Genomic DNA, 20,848 nt, shown 5'->3' with positions numbered 1-20,848 from the left:
TAAAAGACTATTAATAGGACACCTCCTGATTCAAAGCTCCGCGCCCTTAGAGACCACGTAGAGTACGGACTGTTTCGCGAGTGGGACTCCACAAGGAGCAGCCCGCACCTTGTAATGGTGGGTGGTTTCACCCAGAGCTTCAGAAAGCTTACCTGGCTTCCAGGCCACATCAGCAGTCAAGCGCTCAGTACAGTGCTTTGCACAGAGTAAGCGCTCAATAAATGCGACTGAATGAGTGAATGAATCAGCCGGAGACAGAGAAAGCAGTTGAGGAGCCCAGTTAAGTGGTTTCCCTGCAGGACACTAAGGAGAGTCTTTTAGACTGTGAGCCCACTGTTGGGTAGGGACTGTCTCTATATGTTGCCTACTTGTACTTCCCAAGCGCTTAGTACAGTGCTCTGCACACAGTAAGCGCTCAATCAATACGATTGATTGATTGATTGAGAGCTGTGAGCTTGTTTTGGGCAGGGAATTTGGATAGGGCCCAGACTGAGCCCCCTTTTTCCTCTCCTCCTCCCCATCCCCCCGGCCCTACCTCCTTCCCCTCCCCACAGCACCTGTATATATGTTTGTACAGATTTATTACTCTATTTAAATTGTACATATTTACTATTCTATTTATTTTGTTAATGATGCGCATCCAGCTTTATTTCTATTTATTCTGACGACTTGACACCTGTCCACATGTTTTGTTTTGTCGTCTGTCTCCCCCTTCTAGACCGTGAGCCCGTTGTTGGGTAGGGAGCGTCTCTATATGCTGCCAACTCGTCCTTCCCAAGCGCTTAGTCCAGTGCTCTGCACACAGTAAGCGCTCAATAAATACGATTGAATGAATGGATGAATGAATGTGTCCTACTATATGCAAAGCACTGTTCTAAGTGCTGGAGCACTGTTCTAAGTGCTGGCACAGTAAGTGTTCAATAAATACGATTGAATGAATGGATGAATGAATGTGTCCTTCTGCTGTTGTGCTGTACTCTCCCAAGTGCTTAGTAATAATAATAATAATAATAATGGCATTTATTAAGCGCTTACTATATGCAAAGCACTGTTCTAAGCGCTGGAGCACTGTTCTAAGCGCTGGCACAGTAAGAGCTCGATAAATATGATTGAATGAATGAATGAATTCATCTGGTTTTATGCCAGCCAGTGAGAGCTTCAGCTGGTCTCATTTTTTTCCCAGCCTGGATTCAACCCGGAAGGACTCTGTGTAAAGTATTTCTACCTTCGGCATTCAGTTTCCCACCTAGGTCCAAAGTTCAGACGGGAAGTCCAAGTTCCCACACAGAGCTGGGAGGGGAAGACGGAGGATCCGGAGTGGGTTGGGAATGGGTGTTGAGGGCTCCCTCCAGAAAAGCTCTCTAGGGTCATGAGAGCTTTTCGTGACGTCATGAGGCTACACTGTGTCCCTGGCACAATAGGTGACGTCACTTCACTCATTAATAATAATCATAATATTAATGATGGTATTTGTGAAGCGCTTACCATGTGCAAATCACTGTTCTAAGCACTGGGGAGGTTACAAGGTGATCAGGTTGTCCCACGGGGGGCTCACAATCTTAATCCCCATTTTACAGATGAGGGAAGTGAGGCCCAGAGAAGTGAAGTGACTTGCCCAGAGTCACACAGCTGACAAGTGGCGGAGCCGGGATTTGAACCCCTGACCTCTGACTCCCAAGCCCGGGCTCTTTCCACTGAGCCACGCTGCTTCTCCATATAATAATAATAATGGCATTTATTAAGCACTTACTATGTGCAAAGCACTGTTCTAAGCACTGGGGGGATACAGGGTGATCAGGTTGTCCCACGTGGGGCTCACAGTCTTAATCCCCATCACAGTCTTAGTCCCCATTTTACAGATGAGGGAACTGAGACCCAGAGAAGTTAAGTGACATGCCCAAAGTCACACAGCTGACCAGTGGCAGAGCCGGGATTAGAACCCATGACCTCTGATTCCCAAGCCCAGGTTCTTTCCACTGAGCCACACTGCTTCTCTCATTCACTCAATTGAATTTATTGAGCGCTTACTGTGTGCAGAGCACCGGACTAAGTGCTTGGAAAGTACAATTCAGCACCAGATAGAGACAATCCCTGCCCAACAATGGGCTCAGAGTCTAGAAGGGGGAAGATAGACAACAAAACAAAACAAAGCAAGTCAACAGGCATCAGTAGCATCAATATAAATAAATAGAATGGTAGCTATACACATCATTAATAAAATAGAATAATAAATATGTATGTATATACACAAGTGCGGTGGGGTGGGGAGGCGGGTAGAGGAGAAGGAGGGAGTCGGGGCGATGGGGCGGGGAGGAGGAGCAGAGTACACCACTCCATCCAATATTCATCCAATATTAGTGAGAGTCACTAATGGGCACCTTTGTGGGTCACTCTTCATCATCATCATCATCAATCATATTTATTGAGCGCTTACTGTGTGCAGAGCACTGTACTAAGCGCTTGGGAAGTACAAATTGGCAACATATAGAGACAGTCCCTACCCAACAGTGGGCTCACAGTCTAAAAGGGGGAGACAGAGAACAAAACCAAACATACTAACAAAATAAAATAAATAGAATAGATATGTACAAGTAAAATAAATAAATAAATAGAGTAATAAACATGTACAAACATATATACATATATACAGGTGCTGTGGGGAAGGGAAGGAGGTAAGATGGGGGGGATGGAGAGGGAGACGAGGGGGAGAGGAAGGAAGGGGCTCAGTCTGGGAAGGCCTCCTGGAGGAGGTGAGCTCTCAGCAGGGCCTTGAAGGGAGGAAGAGAGCTAGCTTGGTCTTCCAATTTGGTCCTTAAAATTAAAGTTGGCAGAGCCCGGAACGGATTGTTCAGTGTTCCCAGTATTTGATATGGGGTTCATTCATTCAATCATATTTATTGTGAGCTTTCTGTGTGCAGAGCACTGTACTAAGCACTTGGGAACTATAAGTCGGCAACATATAGAAACAGTCCCTACCCAGCAGCGGGCTCACAGTCTAGAAGGGGGAGACGGACAACAAAATAAAACATGTAGACAGGTGTCAAAATCGTCAGAACAAACAGAATTAAAGCTATATGCACATCCTTAACAAAATAAATAGAATAGTAAATATGTACAAGTAAAATAAATGAGTAATAAATCTGTACAAATGTATATAAGTGCTGTGGGGAGAGGAAGGGGGAGGAGGAGAGGAAAAAGGGGGCTCAGTGTGGGAAGGCCTCCTGGAGGAGGTGAGCTCTCAGTAAGGCTTTGAAAGGAGGAAGAGAGCGAGGTTGGTGGTTGTGCGGAGGGAGGGCATTCCGGGCCAAGGGGAGGACGTGGGCCGGGGGTTGACGGCGGGACAGGGGAGAACGAGGCCCAGTGAGGAGGTGAGAGGCAGAGGAGCGGAGGGTGCGGGCTGGGCTGGAGAAGGAGAGAAGGGAGGTGAGGTAGGAGGGGGCGAGGGGATGGAGAGCGAGATGATAGCACAGTGAAGTTCTTGGAGTGTGTCTAGACTGTGAGCCCACTGTTGGGTAGGGACTGTCTCTATGTGTTGCCAACTTGGACTTCCCAAGCACTTAGTACAGTGCTCTGCACACAATAAGCGCTCAATAAATATGATTGATTGATTGTCTCTGAGATTAGTCAAATTTAGAGAGCGCTTCACTGGGTTGAAGATTGACAGAACTTTATAGTCCCTTCAGTCACTCGGTATTTTCTTCTGCTTCAAGGGCTCTAACTTCCCTTTCTTGTGACGGTCATGGGGCTTGTTGTACCTCAGTGGGTCAAGAAGTAGCAAAACACTTCTGTCCTTTTACTACGGTTGGGACTATTTTCCTCCTCTAGGCTTTTGACTTGAGCATCATTACCCCTTTTCTTTCTGTATTTACCTCTGAGCATTCACTTCTGTAACGGACACAGCTTTCCCTTTGTGTTTCATTGGCTCAGAGCGTGACTGCCTATCCCCATCTGAAGGTCAAACCAGAAGAGTGTCCTCGGGTTCGTCCCTGAGACGTTTGGTAACGATGAAATATACTTAATAATAATAGTGATAATTGTAGTATTTGTTAAATGCTTACTATGTGCCAGACACTGTTCTAAGCACTGGGGTGGATGCAAGCAAATCAAGTTGGACACAATCCCTGTCCCATATGGGGCTCACAGTCTTAATCCTTATTTTGCAGATGAGGTAACTGAGGCACAGAGAAGTGAAGTGACTCTCCCGAGGTCGGACACGAGGCGGATCTGGGATTAGAACGCAGATCCTTCATTCATTCAATCGCATTTATTGAGCACTTACTGTGTGCAAAGCACTGTACTAAGTGCTTGGGAGAGTATGACAACAGACACATTCCTGCCCACAATAAGCTCACAGTCTAGAGGGGGAAACAGGCTTTAATATAAATAAATAACTTACAGATCTATACAGATGTATACATACGCGCTGTGGGGATGGGAGGGAGGATGAATGAAGGAGCAAGTAAAGAGCGATGCAGAAGGGAGGGGGAAAAGAGGAGAGGAGGGCTTAGTCAGGGAAGGCTTCTTGGAGGAGGTGTGCCTTCAATAAGGCTTTGAAGTGGGAATTATCTGTAGGATATGAGGAGGGATGGTATTCTAGGCTAGAGGTAGGATGTGGGCAACATTGCAACATTGCCAAGATCCGCCCTTTCCTCTCCATCCATACCGCTACCCTGCTCATTCAAGCTCTCATCCTATCCCGTCTGGACTACTGTATCAGCCTTCTCTCTGATCTCCCATCCTCGTGTCTCTCCCCACTTCAATCCATACTTCATGCTGCTGCCCGGATTATCTTTGTCCTGAAACGCTCTGGGCATATCACTCCCCTCCTCAAAAATCTCCAGTGGCTACCAATCAATCTGCGCATCAGGCAGAAACTCCTCACCTTGGGCTTCAAGGCTGTCCATCACCTCGCCCCCTCCTACCTCACCTCCCGTCTCTCCTTCTCCAGCCCAGCCCGCACCCTCCGCTCCTCTGCCGCTAATCTCCTCACCGTACCTCGTTCTCGCCTGTCCCACCATCGACCCCCGGCGCACGTCATCCCCCAGGCCTGGAATGCCCTCCCTCAGCCCATCCGCCAAGCTAGCTCTCTTCCTCCCTTCAAGGCCCTACTGAGAGCTCACCTCCTCCAGGAGGCCTTCCCAGACTGAGCCCCTTCCTTCCTCTCCCCCTCTTCCCCCTCTCCATCCCCCCCATCTTACCTCCTTCCCTTCCCCACAGCACCTGTATATATGCATATACGTTTGTACATAGTTATTGCTCTATTTATTTATTTATTTTACTTGTACATTTCTATTCTATTTATTTTATTTTGTTAGTATGTTTGGTTTTGTTCTCTGTCTCTCCCTTTTAGACTGTGAGCCCACTGTTGGGTAGGGACCATCTCTATATGTTGCCAACTTGTACTTCCCAAGTGCTTAGTACAGTGCTCTGCACACAGTAAGTGCTCAAGAAATACGATTGATTGATTGATTTTAGTAGCCCATTATTGAGCTCTCACCCTCAAGTTTAGCCAAGCCACTCTTGAACGTACGGCTGCTTGCCAAATCCAACGGCTCATACTCTGTCCTAATCCTCCTCGACCTCTCAGCTGCCTTTGACACTGTGGACCACCCCCTTCTCCTCAACACGTTATCTGACCTTGGCTTCACAGACTCCGTCCTCTCCTGGTTCTCCTCTTATCTCTCCGGTCGTTCTTTCTCAGTCTCTTTTGCAGGCTCCTCCTCCCCCTCCCATCCTCTTACTGTGGGAGTTCCCCAAGGTTCAGTGCTTGGTCCCCTTCTGTTCTCAATCTACACTCACTCCCTTGGTGACCTCATTCACTCCCACGGCTTCAACTGTCATCTCTACGCTGATGACACCCAGATCTACATCTCTGCCCCTGCTCTCTCCCCCTCCCTCCAGGCTCGCATCTCCTCCTGCCTTCAGGACATCTCCATCTGGATGTCCGCCCGCCACCTAAAGCTCAACACGTCGAAGACTGAGCTCCTTGTCTTCCCTCCCAAACCTTGCCCTCTCCCTGACTTTCCCATCTCTGTTGACGGCACTACCATCCTTCCCGTCTCACAAGCCCGCAACCTTGGTGTCATCCTCGACTCCGCTCTCTCATTCACCCCTCACATCCAAGCCGTCACCAAAACCTGCCGGTCTCAGCTCCGCAACATTGCCAAGATCCGCCCTTTCCTCTCCATCCAAACCGCTACCCTGCTCATTCAAGCTCTCATCCTATCCCGTCTGGACTACTGCACTAGCCTTCTCTCTGATCTCCCATCCTCGTGTCTCTCTCCACTTCAATCCATACTTCATGCTGCTGCCCGGATTATCTTTGTCCAGAAACGCTCTGGACATATTACTCCCCTCCTCAAAAACCTCCAATGGCTACCGATCAATCTGTGCATCAAGCAGAAACTCCTCCCCCTGGGCTTCAAGGCTGTCCATCACCTCGCCCCCTCCTACCTCACCTCCCTTCTCTCCTTCTACTGCCCAGCCCGCACCCTCCGCTCCTCCACCACTAATCTCCTCACTGTACCTCGCTCTCGCCTGTCCCGCCATCGACCCCCGGCCCACGTCATCCCCCGGGCCTGGAATGGCCTCCCTCTGCCCATCCGCCAAGCTAGCTCTCTTCCTCCCTTCAAGGCCCTGCTGAGAGCTCACCTCCTCCAGGAGGCCTTCCCAGACTGAGCCCCTTCTTTCCTCTCCCCCTCGTCCCCCTCTCCATCCCCCCGTCTTACCTCCTTCCCTTCCCCACAGCACCTGTATATATGTATATATGGTTGTACATATTTATTACTCTATTTATTTATTTATTTATTTATTTATTTTACTTGTACATTTCTATCCTACTTATTTTATTTTGTTGGTATGTTTGGTTCTGTTCTCTGTCTCCCCCTTTTAGACTGTGAGCCCACTGTTGGGTAGGGACTGTCTCTATGTGATGCCAATTTGTACTTCCCAAGCGCTTAGTACAGTGCTCTGCACATAGTAAGTGCTCAATAAATACGATTGATTGATTGATTGATTGTTTTCAGACTGCTTAACTTCTGCCAGTTTACCCTCAAGTTTAACAAAGCCTCTCTCGAACTTAACCCATCATCAATCTCTCACCCTCAAATTTAGCCAAGCCTCTCTTGAACTTATGGATATTTTCAGGCTGCATAACGTTATGCTTGCGTGACAAGTATTTCCCTCTGTCACTTTTGACTCTGCCGCCATTCTTTATGTCCTCTACATGAAAGTCTGGCTTTCCTAATGACCCATAAAGCTGCCTTCAGAATCCTGTTTCAAAATAACAAGGCTCTCAGAAGGTTTGTTTGGCTCGTAACATTTCCTCAGCCTGTTACTATCCCCGTCCTCTCCTATCCTGGCATTTCTCCGGGTGGTTTCCCTTAGCACCGGGGTTAAGAGAATACATGTTGGAGTTAGAAAAGCAGCATGGCCTGACCGCTTGTCTGCTGTATGACCTTGGGCGTATCACTTCTTCTGTGTACCTCAGTTACCTCATCTGTAAAATGGGGATTGAGGCTGTAAACCCCATGTGGGACAGGGAAATTACCTTCTCTCTACCCCAGTGCTTTTTACAGGGCCTGGCACATGGTAAGCACTCAACAAAAACCATAAAACACACACACACACATTGAAGAGTTGCTTACTGAAGTAGATTTCCAAGAAAGCTAAACAGAAGTGTCCTGAAATGAAAGGCAGACCATATTCATAATTTTTTTTCAACCCAATTCCTGGTTTCCATTTGCCTCACTTCCCTGGTTTCCACCGAGATCCCTCTGCTGTTGTTAGACTTTTGGCATGTAGTTGAACCTATTTTGAGATCTGTCCTATGAGAGGTGATCGTTCACTTAACGGCCCTAAACATTTGAAAGCATATGGGGAGGAGGGCTAATGGCATTGCTGTTATAGTTCTTTTGACTAAATCCAGGTGTTTATATATTAAGATGGAAATAAAAGAGCCCTATTGTTGGAGAGAACGGGGCTAAATACGAGGATTGAGGCCTGTGGAAGCCGTTCTTAGGTTTAAGCACATTTATATTCATTCATTCAATCGTATTTATTGAGCACTTACTGTGTGCAGATCACTGTACTAAGCGCTTGGGAAGTACGAGTTGGCAACATATAGAGACGGTCCCTACCCAACAGCGGGCTCACAGTCTAGAAGGGGATGGAGGGGTATAGACTGTATAGGGGCACGGTCTCTAGACTGTAAGCTCACTGTAGTCAGGGAATGTGTCTCTTTATTGTGTTCTCGTTCTCTCCCAAGCAATTAGTATAGTGCTTTGCACACAGCACTCAATAAATATGATTGAATGAATAATAATAGTAATGACAATTATCGTACTCATGTACTAAATACATACATAGTACTAAGTAGGTACATATATGTACATAGTAAGTATGTACTAAGCGCTGGGGTGGATACAAGCGAATCGGGTTGGATACAGTCCCTGTCCCATTTGGGGCTCGCGGTCTCATTCTCCATTTTACAGATGAGCTAACTGAAGCAGAGAGAAGTGAAGTGACTTGCCCAGGGTCACACAGCAGACAAGTAGTGGAGCCGGGATTAGAACTCATGATTTTCTGACTCTCAAGCCCGTGCCCTGTCTACTACAACGTGCTGCTTCTCCTAAAGAATGACTAAGGAATGAACAAATAATGAATGAAATAATGAACTGAAATGACGAATGAAGAATGAAAGGGGTAGATCACATCTTCCCATCACTCCTCCAACCCCAAGGGGCCATGGTTCATTCATTCAGTTGTATTTATTGAGCGCTTACGGTGTGCAGAGCACGGTACTAAGTGCTTGGTTCTGGGGCTCCCCCGTTTAAGGGAGTCATTCCGGGAGCCACCCTGTTAAAGGGGACCAGCAAGCCAGGGTGAATCCCTAGGGATTCCCTAGGGAATTCCTGCCCCTCGGAGCAGCACTGGGGGACCACGGGGGTTTGAGGGTCCCAGACTGGGTGGCTGCAAGCGATGGGGCTTCCAAGGAGCCTAGCAGGAGAAGGGGAATCATCCCTCCACTGACGGACTGGTATCTTTGGACAGCGGGCCCAAGCTAGACGGTGGGGAAAGTGGGAATTGCTCTGTGATCTGCTCAATCAATCAATCAATCGTATTTATTGAGCGCTTACTGTGTGCAGAGCACTGTACTAAGCGCTTGGGAAGTACAAGTTGGCAACATATAGAGACGGTCCCTACCCAACAGTGGGCTCACGGTCTAGCTCATGGGCTAGGATACACTCCCACCGGACTCTTCCACTCCTGCAGAGATGTAGCCATCATTTCCTGGATTGAGGAAAGCAGGGAAAAGAGAATCCAGAATCCAAATTCTACAGTTGAATCTGAAATGCCGCTTTATCGCTCCCGTTATGAAAATCTGTAACAGAGTGTAGTGACTAGTCTTCTCTTAAAGCCAGATGGTGTTCAAGGGGGAATATTTCTATCAATCAATCAGTCAATCAATCAATCGTATTTATTGAGCGCTTACTGTGTGCAGAGCACTGTACTAAGCGCTTGGGAAGTACAAGTTGGCAACATATAGAGACGGTCCCTACCCAACAATCAATCAAACAATCAATCGTATTTATTGAGCGCTTACTGTGTGCAGAGCACTGTACTAAGTGCTTGGGAAGTCCAAGTTGGCAACATATAGGGACAGTCCCTACCCAACAGTGGGCTCACAGTCTAAAAAGGGGAGACAGAGAACAAAACCAAACAAACAAAATAAAAGAAATAGAATAGATATGTACCAGTAAAATAAATAAATAAATAGAGTAATAAATATGTACAAACATATATACATATATACAGGTGCTGTGGGGAAGGGAAGGAGGTAAGATGGGGGGGATAAGCCGAACAGCGGGCTCACAGTCTAGAAGGGGGAGACAGAGAAGAAAACAAAACAAAACATATTAACAAAATAAAATAAATAGAATAGATATGTACAAGTAAAATAAATAAATAAATAAAGCATTTGGCTTTATTTGGCATTTATTCTAGCATTTGGCATGAATGGAATCCATGAAACTTCGATTCCCTGTGAATAAATGAAACACCTTTGAGCGGTTTGATGTCCTGCCCCGAAATGGTTACCCTCCCATCGACAGTATCAAGCAGTAACTTGTAATCCCTTTTACAATAAGGATTTAGTCTCTGCCATGTTAGCTCCAAGCATTTCCGAGTTGTTAAAATTTGATCGCGTATTATTTTAGATGAGTATCAGAGTCCAGTTTGACAAGAAAGAGGATGACATACCGAAAAAACCCATAAAAAACCAAAAACCTTACTGCTCTACTTGCAGTATGTAATTTGTTCTTGGTTGCCTACAGTGTTCTTTTCTGAAGCAATCCAATAGCAGAAACCTATTAAGCATGCTTTATCAAGTCTAGTGTTTGTATTAATGATCATAGTATAATATTACATGCTTTATTTTATGTCCATTAGCGGAGGAGAGCCACTACATCCACATACTCAATTGTTTCCCTTCCTGGAAAAAAATGAAAGGCAGAGACACACCACTGCCAATCAATTGATCATATTTACTGAGTTTTTACTGTGTGTATAACACTGTTCCCAGCTCTTGGGAGAGTACAGTATAACAGAGTAGGTAGATACGTTCCCTGGAAGCATCATGGCCTAGTGGCAGGCTTGGAAATCAGAGGTCGTGGGTTCTACTCCCGGCTCTGCCACTTGTCTGCTGTGTGACCTAGAGCAAGTCATTGCACTTCTCTGGGCCTCAGTTGCAATAGGGATTAAGAGTGCGAGCCTCATGTGGGACAGGGACTGTGTCCAACCTGATTACCTTGGGTCCATCCCAGTGCTTAGAACTTAGTAAGTGCTTAACAAATACCATTATTATTATTATTACTACTGCCCAAAATATAATTATATAACTGGCAAATGGACCAATAATCGATATTTATAAAAGAATAAGGGAATGTGTACAAATGATAAATCTCCTCCAAGAGGCCTTCCCTGACTAAGCCCTCATTTTCTTTTCTCCCACTCCCTTCTGCATCATCCTGACTTGCTCCCTTTATTCATCCACACCCCATGAGCCCCACAGCACTTATGTATGTACTCATAAATTATTTACTTATATTAATGCCTGTTTGCCCCTCTAGACTGCAAGCTCGTTGTGGGCAGGGAATGCGTCTGTTATTTCGTTATATTGTACTCCTCCAAGCACTAGGTATAGTGCTCTGCGCACAGTGAGCACTCAATCAATCAATCAATCGTATTCATTGAGCGCTTACTGTGTGCAGAGCACTGTGCTAAGCGCTTGGGAAGTACAAGTTGGCAACATATAGAGACGGTCCCTACCCAACAGTGGGCTCACAGTCTAAAAGATAGACATGATCGATTGATCCATTGGAAACAATTTAAGTAAGTGCATGCCTTCCTGAATGCTAAGGTGGTTAATAGGCTGACATACCCAGAAAGGAGGAAATTAATCAGAGAATTCCCCTTGGGGAAGGTGACTTATTTAGAAGGTCTTTGAAGGGGGGGCAGAATGTGGTTTAATAAGACAAAGTGGGGAGAATAGTTCCAAACAACAGGAAAGGAGTGAGCAGTGAATCTGAGAAGAGAGAATTAGGAGCAAAATGGAATTAGCAGGAAAGAAGTAAAGCGTGGAAGCTGAGGCATAGTGGGGAAAGTGAGCAGAAGCATAAGAGGGGGACAATTGGTGGTGAACATTTTTTAAAAAAGAATGATATTAGGGATGTATTCAAGAAAATCAGGCCGTCCCACATGGGGCTTACAGTCTTCATCCCCGTTTTTCAGATGAGGTAACTGAGGCCCAGAGAATAATAATAATAATAATAATAATAATGGCATTTATTAAGCGCTTCCTATGTGCAAAGCACTGTTCTAAGCGCTGGGGAGGTTACAAGGTGATCTTGTGAGTCCACGGGCACAGTCTTAATCCCCATTTTACAGATGAGGTAACTGAGGCACAGTTAAGTGACTTGCCCGAGGTAACAGAGTAGTGAAATGACTTGTTCAAGGTCATACAGCGGACAAGTGGCGGAGCTGGGATTAGAACCCAGGTCCTTCCGACTCCCAGCCCCTTGTTCCTTCCACTAGACTACACTGCGTCTCGAACCTGCAAGCCAGTAGTAAGGAGTTTGGGGTTGGAGTGAGAAGAAATAAAAAACCTTTGGAGGTTTTTTCGAAGGGTTTTGAGGATGTCTTCCAGTTAGTGCTTTAGAAAGATATGCATACTGGTGTAGTAGTAGTAATATTCTCCATCACCTTGCCCTTTCTTACCTCCCCTCCCTTCTGTCCTTCTCCAGCCCAGCCCGCACCCTCCGCTCCTCTGCCGCCGCTAACCTCCTCACTGGGCCTCGTTCTCGCCCGTCCCGCCGTCGACCCCCGGCCCACGTCCTCCCCCGAGCCTGGAATGCCCTCCCTCCTCAAATCCGCTAAACAATCACACTTCCCCCCCTTCAAACCCTACAGGAGGCTCACCTCCTCCCAGAGGCTTTCCCAGACTAAGCCCCCCTTTCCCCCAGCCCACACCTTCCCTCGCCATTGTCCTGAGTCACCCCCTTTGCTCACAGCACTTCTGTATATATATTTACACATCTATCATTCTATTTATTTACCTTAGTGCCTGTTTACTTGTTTTGATGTGAATATATCTATAATTCTACTTATATTGATGCTAATGATTGCCTGTTTACTTATTTTGCTGTCTGTCTCCCCCCTTCTAGACTGTAAGCCCGTTGTGGGCAGGGATTGTCTCTCTTTATTGTTGAATTGTACTTTCCAAGTGCTTAGTACAGTGCTCTGCACACATGTTTCTGGGAGATGGAGGTGGTCAACAGTGTCAAAGGCAGCTGAGAGGTCGAGGAGGATCAGGATGAAGTAGAGGCCATTGGATTTGGCAAGAAGGAGATCATCGATGACCTTTGAGCGGGCGGCTTCTGTGGAGTAAAGGGGACGGAAGCCAGATTGGAGGGGGTCAAGGAGAGAATTGTGGAGGAGACGAGCTTGAGACAGCGGTGTAGACAACTCGCTCGAAATGTTTGGAGAGGAATGGTAGGAGGGAGATGGAGCGATAACTGGAGGGAGCCATGGGGTCAAGGGAGGGGGTTTTTTTTAGGATGGGGGAGAAATGGGCAGATTCAAAAACTGGAGAAGCTGATTGGAGAATGAACAGTTAAAGATGGTAGGGAGAGAAGAAGGGAGGAGGCAAGTGTTTGGACAAGGTGCAAAGGAATGGGATCGGATGCGCAGATGGAGGGCGTGGATTTTGAGAGAAGGCAGGAGATTTCCTCTAGAGATACTGCTGGCACATAGTAGGCGCTTAATAAATGCCATCATCATGTACAAAGCACTGTTCTAAGCGCTGAGGAGGTTGCAAGGTGATCAGCTTGGTTTTGTTCTCTGTCTCCCCCTTTTAGACTGTGAGCCCACTGTTGGGTAGGGACTGTCTCTATATGTTGCCAGCTTGTACCTCCCAAGCGCTTAGTACAGTGCTCTGCACACAGTAAGTGCTCAATAAATACAATTGATTGATTGATTGATTGATTGATTAATAATAATAATGACATTTATTAAGTGTTTACTATGGACACAGTCTTTTAGACTGTGAGCCCACTGTTGGGTAGGGACTGTCTCTATATGTTGCCAACTTGTACTTCCCAAGCGCTTAGGACAGTGCTCTGCACACAGTAAGCACTCAATAAATATGATTGACTGTGAGCCCACTGTTGGGTAGGGACTGTGTCTATATGTTGCCAACTTGTACTTCCCAAGCACTTAGTACAGTGCTCTGCACACAGTAAGCGCTCAATAAATACGATTGATTGATTGATTGATTGATACAAAGCACTGTTCCAAGCACTGGGGAGTTTACAAGGTGATCAGGTTGTCCCATGTGGGGCTCACAGTCTTAATCCCCATTTTACAGATGAGGCAACTGAGGCACAGAGAAGTTAAATGACTTGCCCAAAGTCACCCAGCTGACAAGTGGCAGAGCCGGGTTTTGAACCCATGACCTCTGACTCCAAAGCCCGTGCTTTTTCCACTGAGCCACGCTGCTTCCCATAATCTTAATCTTGTATATATGTTTCTACGTATTTATTACTCCATTTGTTTATTTGTACATATTTATTCTATTTATTTTATTTTGTTAATTTGTTTTGTTCTCTGTCTCCCCCTTATTACAATTGATTGATTGAGTACCGTCTCTATGTGTTGCCAACCTGTACTTCCCAACCGCTTAGTACAGTGCTCTACACACAGTAAGCGCTCAATAAATACGATTGAAGGAATGAATGAATGTATGTTTGTTACGTATTTATTACTCTCTTTATTTGCTTTATTTGTACATATTTATTCTGTTTATTTTCTTTTGTTAATTTGTTTTGTTGTCTGTCTCCCCCTTCTAGACTGTGAGCCTGCTGTTGTGTAGGGACCGTCTCTAGATGTTGCCAACATTACTCTATTTATGTGTTTTATTTGTACATATTTATTCTATTTATTTTATTTTGTTAATTTGCTTTGTTCTCTGTCTCCCCCTTCTAGACTGTGAGCCTGCTGTTGGGTAGGGACCGTCTCTATATGTTGCCAACCTGTACTTCCCAAGTGCATAGTACAGTGCTCTGCACACAGTAAGCGCTCAATAAATACGATTGAATGAATGATGGGAGAGTTGAAGAAGGGGCAGGAGAGGGGAATGCCTAAAGAATTCACGCTTGTAAACGAGGTCCTTAAATAAAAGGATCTGATATCCTCTTAGAGGCTGTAAATGGCTGTCCATTCATTGAAAAATTCACCATTTTCCTGAAATCCTCGAATGAAATTCTTTACAAAAATGTACAGTTCTTATTCTCGTATATTCTCTTAAGAGGGTTTGCCGGTGAGTAATCGGTTCATTCTCAGCGCTCAGTTACTAGTTTTATGTAATCTCATATTTGACCATATAATTAAATCACTGAGTTTTGTAAAAATAATCAACGTGAACCCCATGTGGAGCAAGAACTGAGTCCGATCTGTTGGTATTTCATCTATCCCAGCACTTAGTACAGTGTTTGGCACATAGTAAGCACTTAACAAACACCACAATTATTAATCAATGAACTTAGAATTTGAAATATATAAACCAGATTTACTTGGATGGATGTGGCCTTCTCAGATATTTTTAGAATTGGGGAATTCTAAGACATTGAAGACATTTATGGTCTGTATGATAACCTTCAGAGGAATTGACTCTCATTTCTTCCATTTTAGCTATCTTACAGCCCCTGACTTGGAATCTGACGAAGAAAAAGCTCCTGTGAACAAAATTCAAACCGAAGAATTGGATGCCTTTCTCAGTAAAGTAGACTCCCTTCAGAGAAGTCGAGAAATTAATCGAAAGCATATTTTAAAGCTGTTGTGTGAGAATGAAGAGACGGTAAGAGAAGTGCGGCAAACTGCCATTCTCTGTTTTAGTTTGGTTTAATAGTTCAGCTGGAGACCCTAGTCCCTCTAAGACCAAGTGAAATAATAATGATAATAATAATGGCATTTGTTAAGCGCTTACTATGTGCAAAGCACTGTTCTAAGCGCTGGGGAGGTTACAAGGTGATCAGGTTGTCCCACGGGGGGTTTACAGTCTTAATCCCCATTTTCCAGATGAGGGAACTGAGGCCCAGAGAAGTGAAGTGACTTGCCCAGAGTCACACAGCTGACAATTGGCGGAGTCAGGATTTGAACCCATGACTTCTGACTCCAAAGCCCTGGCTCTTTCCACTGAGCCACACTGCTTCTCTAAAATGAAGTGACTTAGTGGCTAGAACATGGGCATGAGAGTCATAAGAACCTGGGTTCTAGTCCCAGCTCCGCCACTTGTCTGCTCTGTGACCTCGAGCAAGTCACTTCAGTTCTCTGGGCCTCAGTTTCTTCATCTGTAAAATGGGAATTAAGAGTCTAAGCCCCATGTGGGACAGGGACTGTGTTCAATTTGATTACCTTGTGTCTACCCAGTGGTTAGAACAGTGCTTGGCACATAGTAAGCACTGCATATGATGATGATGGCATTTATTAAGTGCTTACTGTGTGCCAAGCACTGTTCTAAGCGCAGGGAAGGTTACAAGGTGATCAGGTTGTCCCATGGGGGGCTCACGGTTTTAATCTCCATTTTACAGATGAGGTAACTGAGGCCCAGAGAAGTGAAATGACTTGCCCAAAGTCACACAGCTGACAATTGGTGGAGCCGGAATTTGAACCCATGACCTCTGACTCCAAAGCCCGGGCTCTTTCCACTGAACCACGCTGCTTCTCGTAGTAGAGAAGAGAAACAGCGAAGCGAAGAAGCTGCGTGGCTCAGTGGAAAGAACCTGGGCTTTGGAGTCAGAGGTCATGGGTTCAAATCCTGGCTCTGCCAATTGTCAGCTGTGTGACTTTGGGCAAGTCACTTCACTTCTCTGGGCCTCCGTGACCTCATCTGTAAAATGGGGATTAAGACTGTGAGCCCCCTTTGGGACAACCTGATCACCTTGTAACCTCCCTGGTGCTTAGAACAGTGCTTTGCACATAGTAAGCACTTAATAAATGCCATCATTATTATTATTACAGTAAGTGCTTAACAAGTAGTGTAATTGTTATTATTATTATTAGTATTATTTTCTACCTTGGAATTGATGATAATGATGACGATAATGGTGATAGTAATTGGGAGTTCTCACCTAAAGGTAAACCGTGCTAGAAAATTCCAGGAAAATGTAAAAGCACTAAAAACCATACTAAGCACTGGGAGAGACTCCCCATGTGGGAAGTCTTGAAAATACGTGGGTGAGAGACTTAGATTGGAGAGAAGCAGCGTGGCTCAGTGGAAAGAGCCCAGGCTTTGGAGTCAGAGGTCATGGGTTCAAATCCCGGCTCCGCCAATGGTCAGCTGTGTGACTTTGGGCAAGTCACTTCACTTCTGTGTGCCTCGGTTACCTCATCTGTAAAGTGGGGATTAAGACTGTGAGCCCCATGTGGGACAACCTGTTCACCTTGTAACCTCCCCAGCGCTTAGAACAGTGCTTTGCACATAGTAAACGCTTAATAAATGCTATTAAAAAAAGTCTCACAATCTAAGAATTGCTGTGTTCCCTTTATTATGGTATTTGTTAAGCGCTTATTGGTGCCAATCACTGTTCTAAACGCTGGGTTAGGTACAAGTTAATTAGATCAGACACAGTCTCTGCCCCGCCTGGGGCTCGCATTCCTTTACTTAATCACCGGGTAAATCAATCCAATTTCCAGGCCCTGACTAAAAGTTGGTTTAATAACGCTAACTGTCGAGAAGCAGCATGGCCCAGCGGAAAGCGCACGAGCCTGAGAGTAAGGGGACCTGAGTTCTAATCCTGGCTCTGCCAGTTCATCATCATCAATCGTATTTATTGAGCGCTTACTGTGTGCAGAGCACTGTACTAAGCGCTTGGGAAGTACAAGTTGGCAACATATAGAGACAGTCCCTACCCAATAGTGGGCTCACAGTCTAAAAGGGGGAGACAGAGAGCAAAACCAAACATACCAAGAAAATAAAATAAATAGAATAGATATGTACAAGTAAAATAAATAAATAAATAAATAAATAAATAGAGAAATAAATATGTACAAACATATATACATATATACAGGTGAGACATGCTGGGTGACCTTGGACAAGTCACTTCTCTTCTCCGTGCCTCAGTTTCGAGCCCACTGTTGGGTAGGGACCATCTCTATATGTTGCCAACTTGTACTTCCCAAGCGCTTCTTACAGTGCTCTGCACACAGTAAGCGCTCAATAAATACGATTGATTGATTTATTGTTCTCCCTCGTGGCGTAGTGGAAAGAGCTCAGACTTGGGAGTCAGAGGTAGTGGGTTCTAATCCCAGCTCCACCACTTGTCAGCTGTGTGACTTTGGGCAAGACACTTAATTTCTCTCTGCCTCAGACCCCATCTGTAAAATGGGGATTAAGACTGTGAGCCTCACATCGGCCATCTGATAACCTTGTATCTACTAGCACTTAAGACAGTGCTTGGCACATAGTAAGCGCTTAACAAATACCATAATTAATTATTATTATTACTTAGATTGTAAGCCCCATGTGGGACAGGGACTGTGTCCAAATTAATTCACCTCTATCTACCTCAGAGCTTAAAACAGTGTATTTGACACATAGTAAGTGCGTAAATGCCATTAAAAAAAAATGTTATTTCTTAAACGTTCACTATGTGCCAAGTCCTGTACTAAGCACTGGAGTAGATATGAGAGAATCAGGCCCCACGTAAGGCTCACGGTCTAAGAAGGAAGGAGAACAGGTATTGAATCCCCATTTTGCAGATGAAGACATTGAGGTACAGAGAAGTGAAATAATAATAATAATGATGATGGTTTTTGTTAGGCGCTTACTATGTGCTTAGAACACTGCTTTGCACATAGTAAGCGCTTAATAAATGCCATTATTATTATTATTATTACGTGCCAAGCACTGTTCTAAGCACTGGGGGGGTTACAAGGTGATCAGGTTGTCCCACGTGGGGCTCACAGTCTTCATCCCCATTTTCCAGATGAGGTAACTGAGGCTCAGAGAAGTGAAGTGACTTGCCCGAGGTCACACAGCAGACATGTGGCGGAGCCAGGATTAGAACCCATGACCTCTGACTCCCAAGCCCGAAATGACTTGCCCAAGGTCACATAGCAGAGAAGGGGTGGAGCTGGGATTAGAACCCAGGCCCGCGTTCTATCCACTGGAGCATGCTGCTTCTCATTCCTTCACCACCACTGCTATTCCTGGGGATCTGAGGGAAATATCCAGGGAGCAGGCAGTTAGGGACTGGGAAGAGGAGGGAAGCGTGGAACCATCAGCCTCCCCAGCTGTCAGTCAACTAGAGACTATCCACGCGGCCAAAACCTAATTCCTGCCTGATCCCAATCATCTTGGGATCATCTTGGGATCATCTTGGGATCTTGGGATCATCCCAATCATCCCAATCCCTCTGCCCATCCGCCAAGCTAGCTCTCTTCCTCCCTTCAAGGCCCTACTGAGAGGTCACCTCCTCCAGGAGGCCTTCCCACACTGAGCCCCTTCCTTCTTCTCCCCCTCGTCCCCCTCTCCATCCCCCCATCTTACCTCCTTCCGTTCCCCACAGCACCTGTATATATGTATATAGGTTTGTACATATTTATTACTCTATTTATTTATTTATTTATTTTACTTGTACATATCTATTTATTTTATTTTGTTAGTATGTTTGGTTTTGTTCTCTGTCTCCCCCTTTTAGACTGTGAGCCCACTGATAGGTAGGGACTGTCTCTATATGTTGCCAACTTGTACTTTCCAAGCGCTTAGTACAGTGCTCTGCACACAGTAAGCGCTCAATAAATACGATTGATTGATTGATTGATCTTGGACCTCCCATGACAAATTCCTCTTCCCCTCCCCACAGCACCTGTATATATACTTGTACGTATTTATTACTCTATTTATTTCTTTATTTTATTTGTACATGTTTATTCTATTTATTTTATTTGGTTAATATGTTTCGCTTTGTTCTCTGTCTCCCACTTCTAGACTGTGAGCCCATGGTTGGGTAGGGACCATCTTTATATGTTGCCAACTTGGACTTCCCGAGCGCTTAGTACAGTAAGCGCTTAATAAATACGATTGAATGAATGAATGAATGAATGAAGCAGTGTTGCCTAATGGGTAGAGTGCGGCTGGAAATCGGACGACTTATTATTTATAATTTGTTCATTTACGTGTGTGTAGTTTATGTCTGTCTCCCTCCCCAGACTGTAAGCTCCTCACAGGCAAGGAACGTGTCTGTTTATATTATATCGTACTCTTCCAAGCGCTTAGTACGGTGCTCTGCACACGGTAAGCGCTAGATAAATATGATTGAATGAATGAAGTATGATTGAATAAATGAATGAATGAATGGAATAATAACGATGGCATTTGTTAAGCGCTTACTATGTGCAAAGCACTGTTCTAAGCGCTGGAATAATAATAATGGCATTTATTAAGCGCTTACTATGTGCAAAGCACTGTTCTAAGTACTGGAATAATAATAATGGCATTTATTAAGCGCTCACTATGTGCAAAGCACTGTTCTAAGCGCTGGGGAGGGTACAAGGTGATCAGGTTGTCCCACGGGGGGCTCACAATCTTAATCCCCATTTTACAGATGAGGTCACGGAGGCCCAGAGAAGTGAAGTGACTTAAAGTCACACGGCTGACAATTGGTGGAGCCGGGATTTGAACCCATGACCTCTGACTCCAAAGCCTGTGCTCTATTCCACTGAGCCGCTGCCCCACAGAGGAGAGGAAATCGATCTATAGTATTTATGGAGCGCTTTCCATGTGCAGAGCACGATATCAAACCCTTGGGAGCATACGATATAACCGAGTTCCTTGCCCACAGGGACTTTCCAGTCCAGAGGGAGACTACAGATTAGAGGGGGAAGGCGGAGAGAGGCTATTTAACAAGGCTGGTCTCCGAACCTTCCCGCCTCTGATCAAATGTTCCTGGGATTCCTTCGTTGTAGTTCGGAGAAGAGGTTGAGTTCATCTGGCGATTGGCTCGAGGTTATGGAGAGGTGATTCAGAACTCTTTAGACACCGAAGAAAAGAAGATTTTTGCAAATATCGGTAGGTGTGCCCAAACCACCCCCAAAGGATACCTCCGTGATCACTAATCGTCAGCAACCTAGCACTCGATGTCTCCGATCTCCTACTCTGGCCGTATTTCTTAGCGGAAACCATACCGTGAAGCGACTTTAATCAAGCCCTGGGGTAGTCCTCCCTTTTATAGACCAGATAAGTAATTTAAATTGAAATCTGCTCCTCCTGAAATCTAAAGCTCGGGGA

At 45.3% G+C, this 20,848-nt stretch overlaps 1 protein-coding gene across 2 annotated transcripts in view; it reads left to right on the top strand.

Moving 5' to 3' along the window:
• The window catches only part of RMDN2 (regulator of microtubule dynamics 2), a 117,130-nt gene that overhangs the window by 41,465 nt on the left and 54,817 nt on the right, over positions 1 to 20,848 (top strand). For both annotated transcript variants that reach the window (XM_038752045.1, XM_038752037.1), the window contains 2 exons: positions 15,247 to 15,412; positions 20,527 to 20,629. In XM_038752045.1, the coding sequence (XP_038607973.1) occupies positions 15,247 to 15,412; positions 20,527 to 20,629 (269 nt within the window). The remainder of the gene's footprint in view (positions 1 to 15,246; positions 15,413 to 20,526; positions 20,630 to 20,848) is intronic.

Source organism: Tachyglossus aculeatus, chromosome 1 (assembly GCF_015852505.1).
Source record: "Tachyglossus aculeatus isolate mTacAcu1 chromosome 1, mTacAcu1.pri, whole genome shotgun sequence".
Lineage (NCBI taxonomy): Eukaryota > Metazoa > Chordata > Mammalia > Monotremata > Tachyglossidae > Tachyglossus > Tachyglossus aculeatus.
This window is presented reverse-complemented; position numbering and strand designations above follow the sequence as displayed.